Source organism: Convolutriloba macropyga, chromosome 1 (genome assembly GCF_964194025.1).
Source record: "Convolutriloba macropyga chromosome 1, txConMacr16.3, whole genome shotgun sequence".
NCBI lineage: Eukaryota > Metazoa > Xenacoelomorpha > Acoela > Convolutidae > Convolutriloba > Convolutriloba macropyga.
This window is the reverse complement of record NC_134468.1, coordinates 63,846,569-63,863,320: the sequence shown is the minus strand read 5'-3', so window position 1 is coordinate 63,863,320 and position 16,752 is coordinate 63,846,569. Positions and strand designations below refer to the sequence as shown.

The following is a 16,752-nucleotide window of genomic DNA, read 5'->3' as shown; positions in this document are numbered from 1 at the left end:
ATTGAAATTGAAGCACTGCTTGTTCCGAGCCCACCTTAGTGGGAGAAGGAAATATATTCTCATACGGATTTGTTTTTTTTGTCATTTTTTGCCGATCGATGTATTCATCGTACAGAGTTGTGGGTGGTATCATTAGAAAGCTCAATCAATTGTGCACAAATTTCGATCAATTCTGCTGAAAACATGACAAAATTGTTGACGATAAGGTTATAAGTTTTTTTAAAGACTTGGTAAAGACAAAAGACTTTCTAAGATAAAAAAAAAGACTTGCTGAATTGTTTGAACCAACTCCATGGACTGAAATTTTTGCGCAAAATTACTGAAAATTCAACCTCTGTTTTATTTCTTCATGAAAAATTCCAACAAACATGCTTCTTTAGACCACTTTTTCCAACTTTTAATGATTTTTATCCGAACCAGTTTTAGTCTCGTCGTGAATTTCTACAATGACAAATGGTTCCAAATTTATTGGGGCGTCTTTCTTTCAGAAAAAATTATCCGTTTTTATAATCACCATTACAGACATGTCTGTTGTCATTAGGAGGTTCAATTTACGATAGATCCGATATCAGTTTCATTAAAGCCCAACTGGACAGATTTTGTTTTTTAAGCATTTTTGTTCTTTCTGTAGTCTTGTGATTTCGTCTCACTCATCAAACGTCCAGTTTGCTATCTAAAGAGGTACGAGTGAAACAATCTAGTTTTTTCACTCCACATCTAAAGGCTCTTTTGTTTTGGAAAGTATTTCGTTTAAACAATATCATTTTTTTCTTTCCCACCATTTTTACCTGCTGTCAATTTTTTGCGAAGTGTCATTATTGATTGGTCACTGCTTCCCTCTAGTGAACCTAAAATTTGTCTACGTAGAGTCTTTCTCAAATCTAAATTCTGTTATGATTTGATATATTTGTTTGGAAAAAATGTATCGTTGAAGTTGCACTTTGAACTTTGCCTCCTTCTTACCTTTGTTTTTGTCAACTAGTAACTTGTTCATATTAATGCTAGTTTCCATCATATTTTTATTAAACCAAAATTTTATTAGAGGTTTTATGCTTTAACTATTGGTTATATGATTCCGATACTATGAGTTTTCAAAAAACTTTGATTTTTTTATTTGCCTGTATTTGTGGTTCCTCTTCGTTCACTTGTCACAGTATCACATTACAAAATTATTGATATGATGCGTGTTAGCACTCACCAAAATATACTCAAAGGTCGCAGCATTTGATATGCTTTGCACAGCATGAGCAATCTTGGACATTGCAGAAGGAGAAGTGGATTTGATTGCTAATTGCGTCATTTTCACTCTCTGCGTCCTTTTCAGAGAAATCTGATATAGACATCTGACCGGCCTGTGAGAGCTGTGATGGATGAATTACGGGGCTATGTGGGCTGAGATGTAGCCTTTCCGTGTTTGCGGTTAAAACTTTTGCCAGCTGCAATCGTTGCGTGCTTGCTGTCCTATTTGACGTATTCGGACAGCCTTAAAGGTTTGTTTCATTCCTCTATTGTTGCACTTAAAGTGATTAAGTCTCTATCATCCATTTTGTTTACGCTTGAACAAAAAGGCTCTCAAGATTTTTTTCCATTCTGATCTTAGGCTATTTATTACAATGTTAAAAGATCCGGTTTGAATGGACTGGGTAAGACATTTCGTATTCTAACTAGCAGAATGACTTTAAAACCATTCATCATGCCGTAAGCGTTACAATGTTAAAGGATATCAGCAAAAGATCATATTTGAAATCGTTGTGTCATATATATAAACAAATTTTAACTCGCGTACTCCTCAAGGATCTAGGTAATATAACAATTACTTAGGTCAAAATTAACATCTATTTTCCTGTTCACAAATTGAAATCAAAGATTTTTCACTGGAATGGACTCTGCTTAGTTTTTATCCAAATAGAAACAAATATTAAATATATAGTCATTGTAGTTTGGTTTTAGGTGGTTTTGTGTTCGATGATCATGAGGCAATTCTGAACAATAGACATGTGCAGTTGAACTCGTCCTCCTCTGTTGGTCATTGGAGCGACCTTTTCTGGGATGATTTCTGGGGAGTATCTATGAGAAGCAGCAAAAGTCACAAGTCACATCGTCCTTTAACAGTTCTTGCAATGAGGTATTTTAACTCATTGTTTTTCTCGTCGAAAAGTCTTTCAGCAGAACTTCAGTCTAAAGTAAAAGGGAATTGGATCATTTTCGTTTTCTACAAAGTTCAGAGTAGATGGAAAAACGACTGTTTGCTTAATCAGTTCACTGTTTACTACCAGTACCATGTTCTTCCTGTGAATTTGAAATGTGAATGTGAATAGTGGAATTTTTGTTGTATCGATTATTTTATGCTTTTCTAAACTAGTTAGTACTGTTACCGGTTATCACTTGACAAGGTCCGTTGGCACCTATTGGTGACCTCCAAATAGGTTGGTTACCTTGCTGCGTCATTAGTTCATTCAGACTAGTGCTAACCTATTTTAGCTCAATTTTATATTTTATATCATTTTTATTATTTTAGATTAGTTGTTCAATCTTACGGGACATTGGATGCATTCCCCTTCCACCTCCTCAACCTCATATTACACATGGCCAACAGCACCTTGACACTTGTCCTTGTTGATATTCTGATCTATTCCATCACTACTAAACGGAATCAAATTTCCACTAGAAGGCTAGACGGTCTGATCAGTGGTGGCGCCTGTATGCGCCCTGTGTCCAAGTGCGCCTTCATCACTGCCATTTTTTTCACTCTTCATCCTGTTCACACTGAAACTGTTAGCCACTAACACTTACTTTCAGAAATTCACATCACTTTCTCTATGAGTTTTTAACTTCAAATGCATTTGGGTATTTGATTTCGTCAATGCCCATTTAAATTATTTTAAGGTGTAGTGGTTTAATTGAGTCACAGCTTATAGCGTAAACGCTGTTTCTTCTTATTGTTCTTACCCTCCACATTTATTTGCCAACCCCCCCCCCAAAAAAGAAGAAATACAGCCACAAGAGTGGTGTCATTGAAAAGCTGTTGAAAACCTGAATCGATTTTTGACGAATCGATTTTTCGAAGAGAAAACGAGAGGGAGAATTCACAATTTTTCAGTTTTTTTTTAACCATTTCACGCTCTTTATATAATGAGATTGATTTTATGTAAAATATGAATTAGCTACATTGAAGATCTATCTAAGCATTGCTATCATACTCAAGGCTTGAAGGAAGCTCCATCAACATTAAAAAAATTGGCAGCTCTGCAAATATTTTCTGATCTCGTGCAATTATTGTATAAATCACAAAGTGCGTTTATGTACTAGAGAACCTTGATCTAAGACTGAAATGCCTTCCATTGGGAATATGAAGATAGTTCAACCTAATTGGGTAAGATATAGGAACTCTTTTTGTTTCTATTAAGGAAGAAAAACTAAAATTGATTTACCTGAAGTGTTTTCGAATCCAAAAAGAAAAATCAGAAAACTACAAAATCCACTCTCACTCGGTCTCTCTCTCTCTCTGTGTGTTTTTTGCTTTTTATAAGCCAAACACTGTGCTTTACTTAAGGTCAGTCATTGTACATGTATGTTCTGTTCCGAAAATTGTGAATTTTGCAATATTTTCAAATTGTCAGTCTCTCAACGGCTCTCCTTTTTTAAATTGCTTTACCTTATGATCGCATCTTTCGTTTTACATAAATCACGATTTTCACGTTAGACTTCTGACTTGCCTATCTCACTGTTTCAATTGAATGGATTTTTACGCATTAAATTACGCAATGTAGTGGATACGTTTGAAGTCAAAATAGCAAAATCAAACGATCAAAAGAAACAGGATAAGCATATAAAGCCCGGCCATTTTGTTATAGTGCATTAGGTTATCAAAGTTCGTTAAAATGATCGCTAGCTGGCATTAGTATTATGCATAATAGCGTTCAGTTTAGAAGCCGAATTAAGTGTAATTTTAGAATCTAACCGAATATGCAAAATTTGTACACCAAATGAAAAAAAATTGACACAGAAAAATTATGTCAATTTCTATCTCTTATTTTCCTCTTTCTGTTTCAATCACAATGTTTCAATCATCAAGCGGGTCAACAGCGACTTTTTTCTGGCAATTTGCTGGCTTTGTTTAACCTTTATTTTGTCTCTTATTTGTCCAGCCACTTCTATGTTAGTCTTTAATTTAGATTGTGTCAAATGTAGCAAAAAGCAGTTAATTTTGAAATTAAGATTAAATTTAACAATATTAAAACTTAATGTAAGGTTTTCTGTACTCCAGCACCAAAATTCGTTTCGGTTGTTTTATATCAGGAAGTGCAACCATTTTTATGTTAATTTATTAGCTTTTGAATGCTCCCTACCTGCCTCCCTCCCTTCCTCCCTCCCTCCCTCCCTTCCTCCCTCTCTATCCCTCTCTATCTATCTCTTTCTCTCTCTCTCTCTCTCTCTCTCTCTCTCTCTCTCTCTTGGTCTGTCTCTTCCTCTGATTCCAATTTGTCATAACATGGTTTTTCTAATTTTCAGTGTTCTCATTTCGAGATTTTTTGGAACTAGCAAGTTTTGTGGTAAAAGAATTTATGGGTCTTGATGAAAATGTAAGGTTTGAGTTGGTTCTTTGGTAGTTTCATCTAATTTTGTAAAATTTTTATTATGCAGCTCTGCATGACTATTCAATCCTGAGAGCAATCACTGTTTTGAATTTGTCCGTCTGCACTCTTTTTTGTTCTCTCGAACTAATTTTATAAAAATGTGTGTCCTTTCAATTCAAAATTGTTGCCTGACAGTTATTAGCTTTTTTAGAACATTCTTTGCAATCAAGTAACTTTTTCATGCTTGAATTGTTGTTTTTACGTGATGTAAATTGCTCTCATTCAAAACTGAATTCTGTTGCTAACATAAAGGAGATGGTAAGCGATAAATCGGTGCAGCAGGTGCAGTTTACTGGCTAAGATGTCGTTTGTCTTCCGGGAGTTCGAGTACATCTGTTTTGGTTTTTTTGGGATTTAGTTATGGTTAATTACAGCCTGAACGATTAAAATCGCTGAATTTTTTTCCAAAACTTTTTTTTTCGTTCTTAAGCGTTGAATAATTTTGAAGAAAGGTTGAGGAGAGCTTTTAAGCTAACCTTTTAGACTAATACAAGTACTAATTGACTTTTTTTGATCGCAAAACAAAAAACCAAGTCGGTAACAAATTAATGTCTGACGAAGTTGATTATAATTGAAAATTTAAAGAAACTGAAACTGTCTTCGTAAATTCCTTATTTGTTAAAGAGGATTTGTAATATTTGTTTCGTTTAAAGGATTTACTTATGCTTAAAATATTACAAATAAGTAATATAAAGATTTAGTTATTGTTAAAGATGATGACAAATGCCACTGAATTATTCGAAAGTAACTTTGGGGCGACAGATTTACGAAAAAGTTTAATGAGATGGCCTCAATAACATAACCAAGAAGAAAATAGAGGACAAGTTAGGGTCGGAATCTTTTCCAATTTAATCTAAATTATAGTACCAAATAATTTAAATCATTGAATTTTATTGGAGCCGTCTCGTTCAATTTCTTTTTACTGGAGAAATTTTCTTTGTTTTTCAAAACTTCTGTTTTTTTTCTTGTCAATTATAAAATACATTTAAAAATCCACGTCTCTGTTTATGCTAATTATTTCGGAAGCTGATGTAAGGAAACCACTTCCATCCGTTTGGTTTTTAGGAGTACTTTGCGTCTTTATATATAGAGACATTTTTGTGTTGTTGCATGATCACATTAAATAATCTCAACATATACAAATAATCCTAATTGGTTGGAACAATTATTTTTTGAACGTTACGTTTTAAAGACATGGGTAGCGCTTATGGAAGATTTCAAAAATCTTTTTCACATGAACTATGTCATCAAAAAGCTACGTTGGTTCACAATTTGTGCTATTTAAGTGTTATTTTTGCTCAAAACGTTTGATTTGCGCTGAGGCGTGAAGAAAGGCGCGATATTTTGAAATTTAAAACGAGATTCCAGTCTCATTTTTCTCCGTTTACATAGAAAACTTATGTGAGCAGTTTTGTCAATAGCCTTTCCGGAGGTCGGTAATAATAATTTGTATCGTGTTTCAGGTGTCTGCATGTGTAGGGATTGCTGATCTTCTTTGCTGTTTCTTCCTTCTCTTAGCTCTCATTTCTTACATGCTCTTACTATTAACAGGCAAGTAAAGTCAACATTTATATGATACTTTCCAGTTACGTTTTTGGTTGATATACTGCTATTTTGAGCAGATATTTTTGAGTTCTGCTTCCCATGTGGCGCTAATTTCAAAAATTGGCTTTAAAATACGTGCACATGAAATCCATTGAAGCCGTTGCCGGTGAGACCTAAATTTTAATTTTAGTTTAATATTGCAAAACAAAAAGTCGCAAAATAAATATAAAAAGTCAACAGGTTTGTGAAAGATTGCGCATCACGCTTGAAAAATCATAATTTCTCCCTTTTTTTTTCATTGCTTGATATCTGTATTTTTGCTGTAAACCCCCAAAAAATTATTTTTTTGGGAAATATTTTTCAAAGAAAATTGTGTATGAACGAAAAGATAGCCTCCAAAGTAAATAACTCAGTGGAGTAAAAATTGATGCATTAGATTGCTGTGATATGCCAATGCTAAGAAAGCAAGTCCAGACGATCAGCAAAATCAAACAACAACAAACATTAATTACATCAAAAACTTTTTCCGTTTTAAAAAACAAAATTTAATAAGAAATTCAACATACCGTCAGATAAACCTAAAATTAAACAAACTAACTTGTAAACTACCAGAAAAGATATGGGACCAGTCCATAAAAAAAAGTTTGGTAATAATTAGACAAAAAAGAAAAAAAAGTTAAAAAATTCGCTTATTTTTTTTAAACAATTAACTTCAAATTGATGAAAACCATTAGAAATCAAGTAAAATTTCCCAAAGGTTTACGATTACCATCTATAGAAGGGCATTAGGACCTGTTTTTATTCAATTCTTTAAGCGGCTAAAAAGAACAAGAAAACAACAAACAAAAATTCAATTGAAACTTGCCAGAAAACGATGTCAAAACCGTGAAGCCATATTTTGGCCCTCAAAATATATTCGATTGCGCCTTCGTCAAACGCCGGTTTTGTAGTATGTGGCCGTTCATTAGTGAGACTAGGTAACAAGTAGACAAAAAAGAGAAAAGGCCAAAAGTATTTAATACTTTTGATTTTCTTTCTAAATAAATTTACATCCAAAGTCATGAAAGACATTAATTACACAATGAAATACTTAAACAGGGTCGTTTATTCATCCAAAGTCTTGCGTCTACAAAAAGAACGTCAAATATGACAAAAATCATATTAATTTACTTTTTTGTGAAAAACCGGTGTCGAAGCCTGTAGGGTCATAACGAATTCTTTAAAAAAAATAGATGTTGGGACACTAATCCCTTTTGACACCTTCCCATAATGCCATATTTAACGCTAATAATGTGATATGAGAACTGTCAACAATGTCATAATGTGACAAAACTAGAAAACGTGAAAAACTGGCAAATATATAAAAGAAAAAAAATCTGAAATCTAATAGTATCAAAGCCAGAAAACAATAACTTCAGACTTAAAACCGCAATCGAGTTTAAATTTTAAATCAGTAGAATGAATAAGCATTCTTTCTTTGCTGACATTAAGCTATAAGTCGACCAAATTAAGAAAAAAATAGAGGAAAAATTCATTAAGCAATTATTTATTTAAAAAACAATCATTTTTAAAAGTCAAAACGACTATAATCTTCCAAGTAAAAAACTGAATGCATTAGCTTGGAGATGCTTAGGAAGCCAATTGGACCTATCACTCCTGAGCTTTGATTTGATATGTTCTGTTCTTTATTAATAAAAAAGGTCTTTTTTTCAAAAAAAAAAGACCTGCTGATTACAATCCGAATTCTTTTTGGATTGTAACAGTCCAAGATTGGCCCAAAACTAGCCCTGCTAATGCTTATTGTCCGTTAGGAACAATTGATTTTTCGAATTTTGTAGATATAGATAATTTGTGAGGTGAAAACTCAAAAATAAATTCTGCCTTTTTGTTAATCAACTAGTAAAGTAAGCAAAAAACGGCAAAGTCCTATTTACAGAGCACTCTAAGTGGAAGTTGAAGTAGGAATAGCCCCCTCCTGAGTCTACAAAGATTGTATTAGTGTTTTTTGGGGTATAGTGCCGGCAAATTTAATCAAAGTGGACTAAAGTAGCTTATTTCGTGCTGTTTTTGATGAAAAAGGCTGAATTTTGAAATATTTGGCCAGAGTTTTTGGCCAAAAAAATTAAATCAAAATAATCATCAATACTTGTTTGTCTTTAAAAATAAAATGAACGACACCATTCTTAAAAATTTTAACAAATTTTAGCGAAATTGACGAAAATTTAGGCAAAAATTTCGGAAAATGTGAATTTAAACAACGTGAATTCACTCTACTTTTCTCAGAAATTTAAACCTCGATAACTCCCTGTAGAAAACGAAATTAAAAAAAATTTTAATTCCATATTCTACGCTGGACGAGCTTTCTAATGATACCAGTCTCAACTCTCTACAATGAATATATCGATCGGCGAAAATTGACTGAACAAAAAAAACCATTTGAGTATATAGTTCCTCCCCCCTCAAGAGGGGTCGGAATAATAATTTGTAAAATAATGCAAATAAATTTGGAGGTTGTTTTCCAATTGATCAATGTTGGCAACTCAACTGATTTCGGCACTCCAACTACATTACAGAAATCTGTTTTAATTGGTAATCTATTTCATTACATATTATTAGTGACGCTTGTTGAATTTATTGGGAGCAATGTACTTATGGAGTTTGTTAATCATTTAGATGAAATGACATCACGAATTGTGACCTGGATCATTTACTCTTCAGCTCTAGTTTGCTGTGTTATGAGTAAAGAGCAGGGATACGTCTTACCAGTTAGTTTCTGTTTTTCATTCCATACTTTTCCTAAAGGTTAAACACCAGGAAGTTTTGCGGTATCATATGAAGTGATCCATTTCTTGAACATATACACGTACCGAAACAATGTCCGCTTTTTTGAAACTTTGAGTCAAAAGAAACGGGCTGCCTCTGCCCACATGTAATATATTCTTAAGATTACACAGTTCTAGTCAAAAACGCATTCAATTAACAAGTTTTTGTTCTCATGATTTAATCGCGGAAAGAAAGCAACTTTTTAGCAAGAAATCCTTCAAGAAGTCAAAGTCCTTAAATTTTATTCTCTGACCTCTAAAACTTGGTTTTTTCACAACACCACATTTTTATGATTTCAGGTTCTTTGCATTGCATTTGATACGATGTTTCTGCTCTTCCACCGCGGTCATGATACACCAGTAGGGCACCTACGCCCTGCCAAAAGTCAGGATTTAACTGGAGAGAAACTCACTTACACTGAGGAAAAGCCGCCAGAGAAGAAGAAAAATTTGGACCTCAAGCCAATCAACAATTTTGTGTTGAGATGCGCTGTTCTGTTATCATTTCAAGTATCCCTCTTTGCTATGCGTTATACACTCATGGGCGGTAGACTACCAAGTGTGTTCAGGCCTCATGATAACCCCGCCGAATTCATTCCTGATTTCCACCTCCGTGTAATTCAGTTTGTTTAAATTTCTTCAAGTTATGAGTTGGGTATGTTTTTGAGTACGGGGTCACCAAAAATCAAACTTTCTATTTTCCTCGATTTTTCTGAGCATACAGGGGTTACAGCTAGGCAGTAATTTCTATCCGAATCATTTTCTCTTCGTTTTTATTGAAACTCACGCTCTTTACAATCATAGCGAATCAAAAGTGTCAAGCATGAGTCACCACTGTTGCTGAATCCGTTTGGTTTAGCGAAACTTTCATTTTAGTATGTTTTGCTGTCACAATTCCAAGAATTCTAGGTTTATAGAATTCTAGGTTTATAGAAACGCGGTACGATAGAAACGCGGTAGAAACGCGAATTCTAGGTTTATAGAAACGCGGTACGATTCCAATCCTTAATAATTTACGTTCAAAACGAGATGCAGAGAGAAAACTGAATTAAGAGTTTGTTAGCATAATCAAAATAAAGGATGAGAAAATTGGGATCGTGAACAATTAACTTCCTCTCAGACAGAGGTAAAATAAAATAAGTTGAACAGATAAATATATCACAGTTCAGGTTAACTTTAGATCAAATAAGTTTGGTTCAAAAGAATTCCTATGTACCACATGTCCCTCTCAACAAAGTAAACTAGTTTAGTGCATCAAATTAATTTGAGTGAAGCAACAATGAAACGGCAAATATGTGTAAATTTGTTAATTTGAAATTATCAGAATTAAATTATTATAACATATGGATATAAAACAGTAACAATTTTTGCTGACTGTCATAAATAAAACGTTATATTTGCTGGTTATCGTATCTAGTGATAATGTAACACATTATCGATTTCGTAATTCGGTTTTTCCTAACAGAAGATCCTGCGTCCCTCGGAACCAAGACTCTAATACGCAAGAGAAATGGCTTTTTGTGAAACACATCTTATGGGCGGTCTCCACATAAAATCCCAGCAGCTTCAGACTTTTGGTATTTGTTTAGCCAAGCGTTCTTGACTTCTTCTTTACTAATACTACAATCTCTTTCACTCTGAGCTCTGCTATTCTCGACATGCTCTTTGTAGACGGGTTCCGTGGCGAAGTTACTTTTGTTTGCAAGTACTTCACGAAGGACATCAATTGAAATTCCTTCCTTCGCATGAATTGCGGGTTTGTGGATAACACAACATCGTTCCCCTCTAAGTGGAGGTTACAGGGTTTTTTCGCAAAAACGGCTCATTGCCATGTAATGCTTGTCCTTAAGGTGCTGGACTTGTGATACTCCAGTTATAGAGTACAGCAATAGTCAGACGAAGGGGTCCTTATGTTACTAATTCTGGATTCGATCTCCGATTGCAGTTCGGAATTGAAAGTTAGTTTAGCGGAATTTTTGTTTCACAATGTTTTGCCGTCACTTTTTTACTCCGAATTGTAAGCTTTTGGAAACGCGGTGCAATTCCAATTGTTAAATATTTACGTTAAAAACAAAATCCTGAAAGAGACAAAGAATTGGTTTGTTAGAGGAAGAATGAAAGTAAGGGATGAGTAAAAGGGATTGTCAACAATTGAAATCTTCTCAGGCAGAGCTAAAATAACGTCAAGTGAACAGACAAATGTATTACAGGTCAAGGTTGACTTAAAATTAAAAAAATGCACATAAAGTTTTCTTATGTACTACATCTCTTACATCATTACGCCGTACTAGTCTACAAGTACACGGTTCACCTAAACTGCTTTGAGGAGAATTTTTTATGGTGCGAAGGGCAGTTCTTGATCTTAAAAGTTTCTCTCTCCCAACACTCCCGCGTCCACCCTCCTCCACCTGGCGTTTTGGACTTCTCTCCCTAGTCCAACTCTCTAAACATTCCCCCATCGCTTGATCATCCCCCGTCTCAGCTCAGTATATTGCATCCCTAAACCTCAGCTGGCTACTACATAAGCCGACTGCTCGCCTGTTTTAAGTTTTTTTGGTACGTCTAGTGGAAGTAGTAACAAACCTATACACCCTGACTCACTTTTTGGCTGATTTTACCCAAACATGTTCGATCATGCGCGCGGATGGAAAGTTCTTGGCAATTATTCCCTTTTAGTTTAGGATTGTTGCCTGAATATGTAATAGACGTACCTGAACTTCATTTTGAGATAGAGAGATACCTTTTTTCATGGTTTAATTACTCAAACATTATCTTGTCTCTTGATAGTGAATTATTGACTCAGAGGAAACAAAATAACCATACTTTTAACAGGAAGCTTGGAACTATTATTTTGCTTTAGTTGTAAAAATGAAACAAACTAAGAAATTAAATTAATAAAGCAATGTTAAGAACAAACAATAAACTACTTATAACAAGCATCATAAAAAATTTAAGACACAATTCTCAGTTTTAAGTCATTGTTTTAAGTTTTATAATTGTACCCATTCAAAACTGCTTCTCCGTCAGCATCTTCTTCAACATCTATTTGTGTTGTATGGACATGTGGAAAAGCTTGTAACCCCCTATGAAAGCTGTTATTGTCACAAGAAGCTCCTGCGCGGAGCAGTCGCAGGTTTTTGTATCTCCTCGTCAATACTTCTTGAGACTCCCAACCGGGGTGGAATTGGGCAGCTATCCCCTATAAAAGCTGTTATTGTCACAAGAAGCTCCTGCGCGGAGCAGTCGCAGGTTTTTGTATCTCCTCGTCAATACTTCTTGAGACTCCCAACCGGGGTGGAGTTGGGCAGCTATCCCCTATAAAAGCTGTTATTGTCACAAGAAGCTCCTGCGCGGAGCAGTCGCAGGTTTTTGTATCTCCTCGTCAATACTTCTTGAGACTCCCAACCGGGGTGGAGTTGGGCAGCAATCCCCTATAAAAGCTGTTATTGTCACAAGAAGCTCCTGCGCGGAGCAGTCGCAGGTTATTGTATCTCCTCGTCAAAACTTCTTGAGACTCCCAACCGGGGTGGAGTTGGGCAGCTATCCCCTATAAAAGCTGTTATTGTCACAAGAAGCTCCTGCGCAGAGCAGTCGCAGGTTATTGTATCTCCTCGTCAAAACTTCTTGAGACTCCCAACCGGGGTGGAGTTGGGCAGCATCGTCAATGTTTAACGCTTGCTGGACATGCGTTGCTTCTTTGCAGGCGGCTCTTCCTCTGCTTCGAAATCGATATATGGACATCTTGAGAACGGCTTTTCTTTTGGAGCTGCATCGAAATCAAATATATCTTCCTCATCGGATTCAATTTGAGAAGTTTTCCAGAACCCAGGATCAGGTGGTGAAAAGGTTTCTTCAATCTCAGTATCAAGTTGTTCAGTTAAATCTCTGGCGGTTTCACATTCACTGATCTCAATATAGGACTTTTGAGGTTTTTCCGAGGGCTGTTTCCGCTTGTGACCAATTTTGTAGTGTCCATACGCGTATGAGCTTATACCGTCATTCAGATAATAACGTTTATCGTCAAATGCACTCAAAGCAATTTTGTTAGACTCTGTTATGTTGACTGTGTGTTGTTCACTAGTTATAGATGTTACTAGTTTTCTCAATGGTGATTTTGATTTGAGCACTTCTTTGAACTTATCATGATGAAGTGTCTTTTTCACATGTTTGCTCACACCCTTGGCACTTTGTTTGACTTTCTGCAAAGTTTTTACAGAGTAAGCTTTTGGTTTCAGAAAAACTGCTTCCATCACAATGTCACCATTCAGCTCATCTGATAATTTAAGTGGCACTTTTGTTCAATTCACTATGTAAGTGATGATCCTTGGGGTAATCACTCAAAGCAAGTACGTGTTTCAGCTGTTTGAGATCTTCGTAAATGTCATCCGTCTCAATTTCATAAAAGAGAGAATCAGTGTCACGATACATCACTCGAGCTTTTTTGTCAAACAAAGGCCCCATTTCTTCATAATGAAACCTGTACAGGTGTAGTTTTGACAGATCCAAAATAGCAGCACCCAGATAAGTTGGTTTATTCCACCTGATCTCTTTCTGGCTAAGAGTGATCCCAACAAGGTTCTCTCGAAATATAGTGGACTTCTCAAAATTGTACTTGTTGCAGTAAAATTTTGCTTTCTCCTCATTTTCAACAAATACCATCTTGTATCGACATCTCAAATTTTCCATCGTCTTTCCGAAGCATGAATTGTTCAACAATTTGAAAAAGTTTTTTTCGAAAGTGCTAATACCGGGTTGCTGTCGCAACTTTGTATTCTGCTCAATATAGCACTTCATGAAGTCACTCTGGTTGAACTTCAGAGTCTTATGTAGTCTAGTTACTTGGAGCCCCTGTTGACAATAAAACTTTAGAACTGAATAATGACATACATATTTCTGCTTTGACTGAAGCGTTTCCAGAAGCTTTGGGATATGACTGGTCTTGTTTCCCAATTCTACCTGATACTGAGAAAGCATCTCAGCATCGATTTTTAACTTCTCAGCAGCCAGAGGGAAATCATTGTGACAGTCATGTAAGTTGCTAGGATAATTCAAATCAACCATTACAAAGTACCCAACATCACTTTCGTCAGATGTTTGCATGATCTTTTCCAAACTGATGTCTGACCATTCAAATCCTCCGGTTGGCAGTTTTTTCATCATTGTTCCACCATATAAGTTAACGACATCCAGAAAAAGTCCATACGTGCTTGGTTTTCCTTCATCAAAGTCATTCAAGTATTTGTTGTTAGCTTTCATGTACCGTTTCTCGCCAATTCCATTCAATCCTCCACGGATGGATCTCTCACAAAACAACAGCATATCTATATCAGAGAGCAAGTCCAACTTCACTTTAGTTGTTTTCAGCATTGCATCCCATGAAATATTAGGTGCACTATAGTAATGACAGGGGTCTAATCCATATACCTGATCAAAGAGTCTTCGGCATTTTTCAAACACGTCAGCCAGAAGAATGACATCAGTTTTGAGATACAACATGAGATAGTCACCAAAGCTTTTGCAGCCAAACATATTCCAAACTTTGTTAGCATGCTGAACATCCTCCTCAGAAACATCAATTTGACCAGACAATGAATTTATCCACTGATCACCATATTGAGGCAACGATTTTTCAGAGAGTTTCTCAAAGCTATCGAGAAACGAATATGGGAAAACTCCTTTCTTTTGCAAAATGTCGCAATATTTTTGGAAATGTTTAGATAATTGACAATAGTCCTTTGTTTCGAGTGTTGTAACCGGAGTGTCAAGACTCCCGGATAAAAAACGATAGCTGTCAAGGAAACGAAATTCTTCATATAGTAGCTTGTCATCTTTGCTTTTACCAACAGGAACAAAGAACGAGAATGAGATGTATGTCTCACTGTTGCAAGGAATGACTGTCAATTTTTCTTCCGATTGGATTTCAATGTATTTCAATAGATGATGTGCGTCATATTTACTAAGGTTGTGGAAAAAAATAGGCGTAAAAGTCTGCGTATGAAGCTTCAGATTGCAGCTGTTGTGTGCAACTCCGTATATTTCACCAGTAAAGTGATCATGATGGATTACTTTTTCGTCGTTTAAACTCCTCTGACAAATAACACATCTTTTACCCTGATCAATCATTCTCATTCGTTCTTCATCAGATATTATGAGACGTCTATGCTTCTGTTTTCTCTCAGAAATAGATTTGGCGTTCTCTCTGAGCCACTGAAAAAACTCTTCGATGCATTTCTCACCTTCAAAACCATAATAATCACTTCCACCAGTTTTATCAACAGCCCAAAAACCTATTGCACAAGGATTCTGAGTTTCTTTGTTCAAGGTGTAGCTGTTATCAGGATTTTGACGACAAGTGTCGTGCTTAAGGCTGACAGCCTCTGTGTCGGCATAAATCACTAAGGGAACTGAAAACGTTTTATGCCAGTTTTTAAATTCAATTGTTGAGTCTTCCATTGGCATAGTAATATGAACAGCTTTATGCTCCCCACATAAATCCAATGTTTCTCCAGTGCCGTTGAATTCCAAAATCCATGAAGGCAACGTTCGCAGTACTTATATCGGTTATGATTCCTTTTTCCAAACTGCCGAGCCATGAAAGCGTGAAAGTTTGTGATCAAACAGTAGTGGCTGATCAGTCCATCGGTCAGCAGCAACAAAGGAATAATTTTTTGTGCTTTTATTTTAGACAAGTAAAGCGGCAAAATTTTGTTTTTATTGAAACCAAAAACATTAATTCCAATATTGTTTTGTTTCTCAAACTTCGGAACATCCGTCAAAGACATGGGGAACTCAATGCTGTGAAAATTCAGTTTGTGCAAATTTGGCTTGTATTTGTTTTGCCTCTCTCGGTTCTTGTTCTCTGGAAACATTGCTGCAAGCACTGAGTATGCAAAACATTTGTTGTCATTGTTTCGAATATTTAGGAGAAAATTGTTTCCAACTAGGGCAGCTGGTGTAGCAATGTAACTGCTTCCTCTTAAATTTGTTAATGTTAATATCCAAATGATCAATTTTCTGAACAACAAATCCACTTCCACCGGTTGAAAAAATTTGGATTGAATTGTTGATTTGGTCAACCATTTCAAAAATTTCATCATCTGATGGTTCTGTTGTTAGAACTTTTGACTTTGTATTTGCATGACAGCCGACTTTGGTATCATCTGTTGGTTTCAACATCTGTACAAAAACAGAGAGCTGAATTTTCAAAGGTCCAAGCTCTGCTATTTTGTTTCTCATAAATAATTTAAGGTCTTCGAGATGCTCCGTAACAAAATTAAAGACATCAATTTGGTTGTCCGCTTGTATCCTGAATGTCTGAAAAAACTTTCCAATAGCTTGTTTCTCTTGTAGCTCCAAATTGCATTCAGTCTTCTCGGAAACCTCTCTGTGAGTACCATGAGCGTCTTCCTCATGTCTAGCACACGATGAAGTGTCGCCATAAATTTGTGTACAATGCTTGCTCTTTGTGTACGTCTGACTTCCATGAACTGTTTTCAAATGCTGAATCAAGTTCCTGATCTGAGTGAACTTCTTATTACATTGTCCACATTCATAGCTTGCTGCTTTTTCCAATTTGGTGTTATGCTCCTTCTCCATATGCTGCAATAGCTTCTGCTTCTTGTTGTACTTCTTTGAGCACTCGTCACAGTTGAAAGTCTTCATCTAAAACAGGAAAAGGTATATTAATATTTGATTACTGATTAACACTTTGAAAAAACCTTCTAAAAAGACTCGTCCACGGATCATAT

The 16,752-nt window shown here is 35.6% G+C and overlaps 1 protein-coding gene across 2 annotated transcripts in view; it reads left to right on the top strand.

Annotated features, from left to right (window-relative positions):
- The first annotated feature begins 1,328 nt into the window (after nucleotides 1-1,328).
- The window catches only part of LOC142341517 (protein O-mannosyl-transferase TMTC4-like), a 114,754-nt gene continuing 99,330 nt past the window's right edge, over nucleotides 1,329-16,752 (top strand). For both annotated transcript variants that reach the window (XM_075392518.1, XM_075392508.1), the window contains exons 1-6: nucleotides 1,329-1,490; nucleotides 1,951-2,125; nucleotides 2,519-2,774; nucleotides 6,101-6,188; nucleotides 8,856-8,947; nucleotides 9,305-9,619. In XM_075392518.1, coding sequence (XP_075248633.1) covers nucleotides 2,070-2,125; nucleotides 2,519-2,774; nucleotides 6,101-6,188; nucleotides 8,856-8,947; nucleotides 9,305-9,619 — 807 coding nt within the window. In that variant the 5' untranslated portion in view covers nucleotides 1,329-1,490; nucleotides 1,951-2,069. The remainder of the gene's footprint in view (nucleotides 1,491-1,950; nucleotides 2,126-2,518; nucleotides 2,775-6,100; nucleotides 6,189-8,855; nucleotides 8,948-9,304; nucleotides 9,620-16,752) is intronic.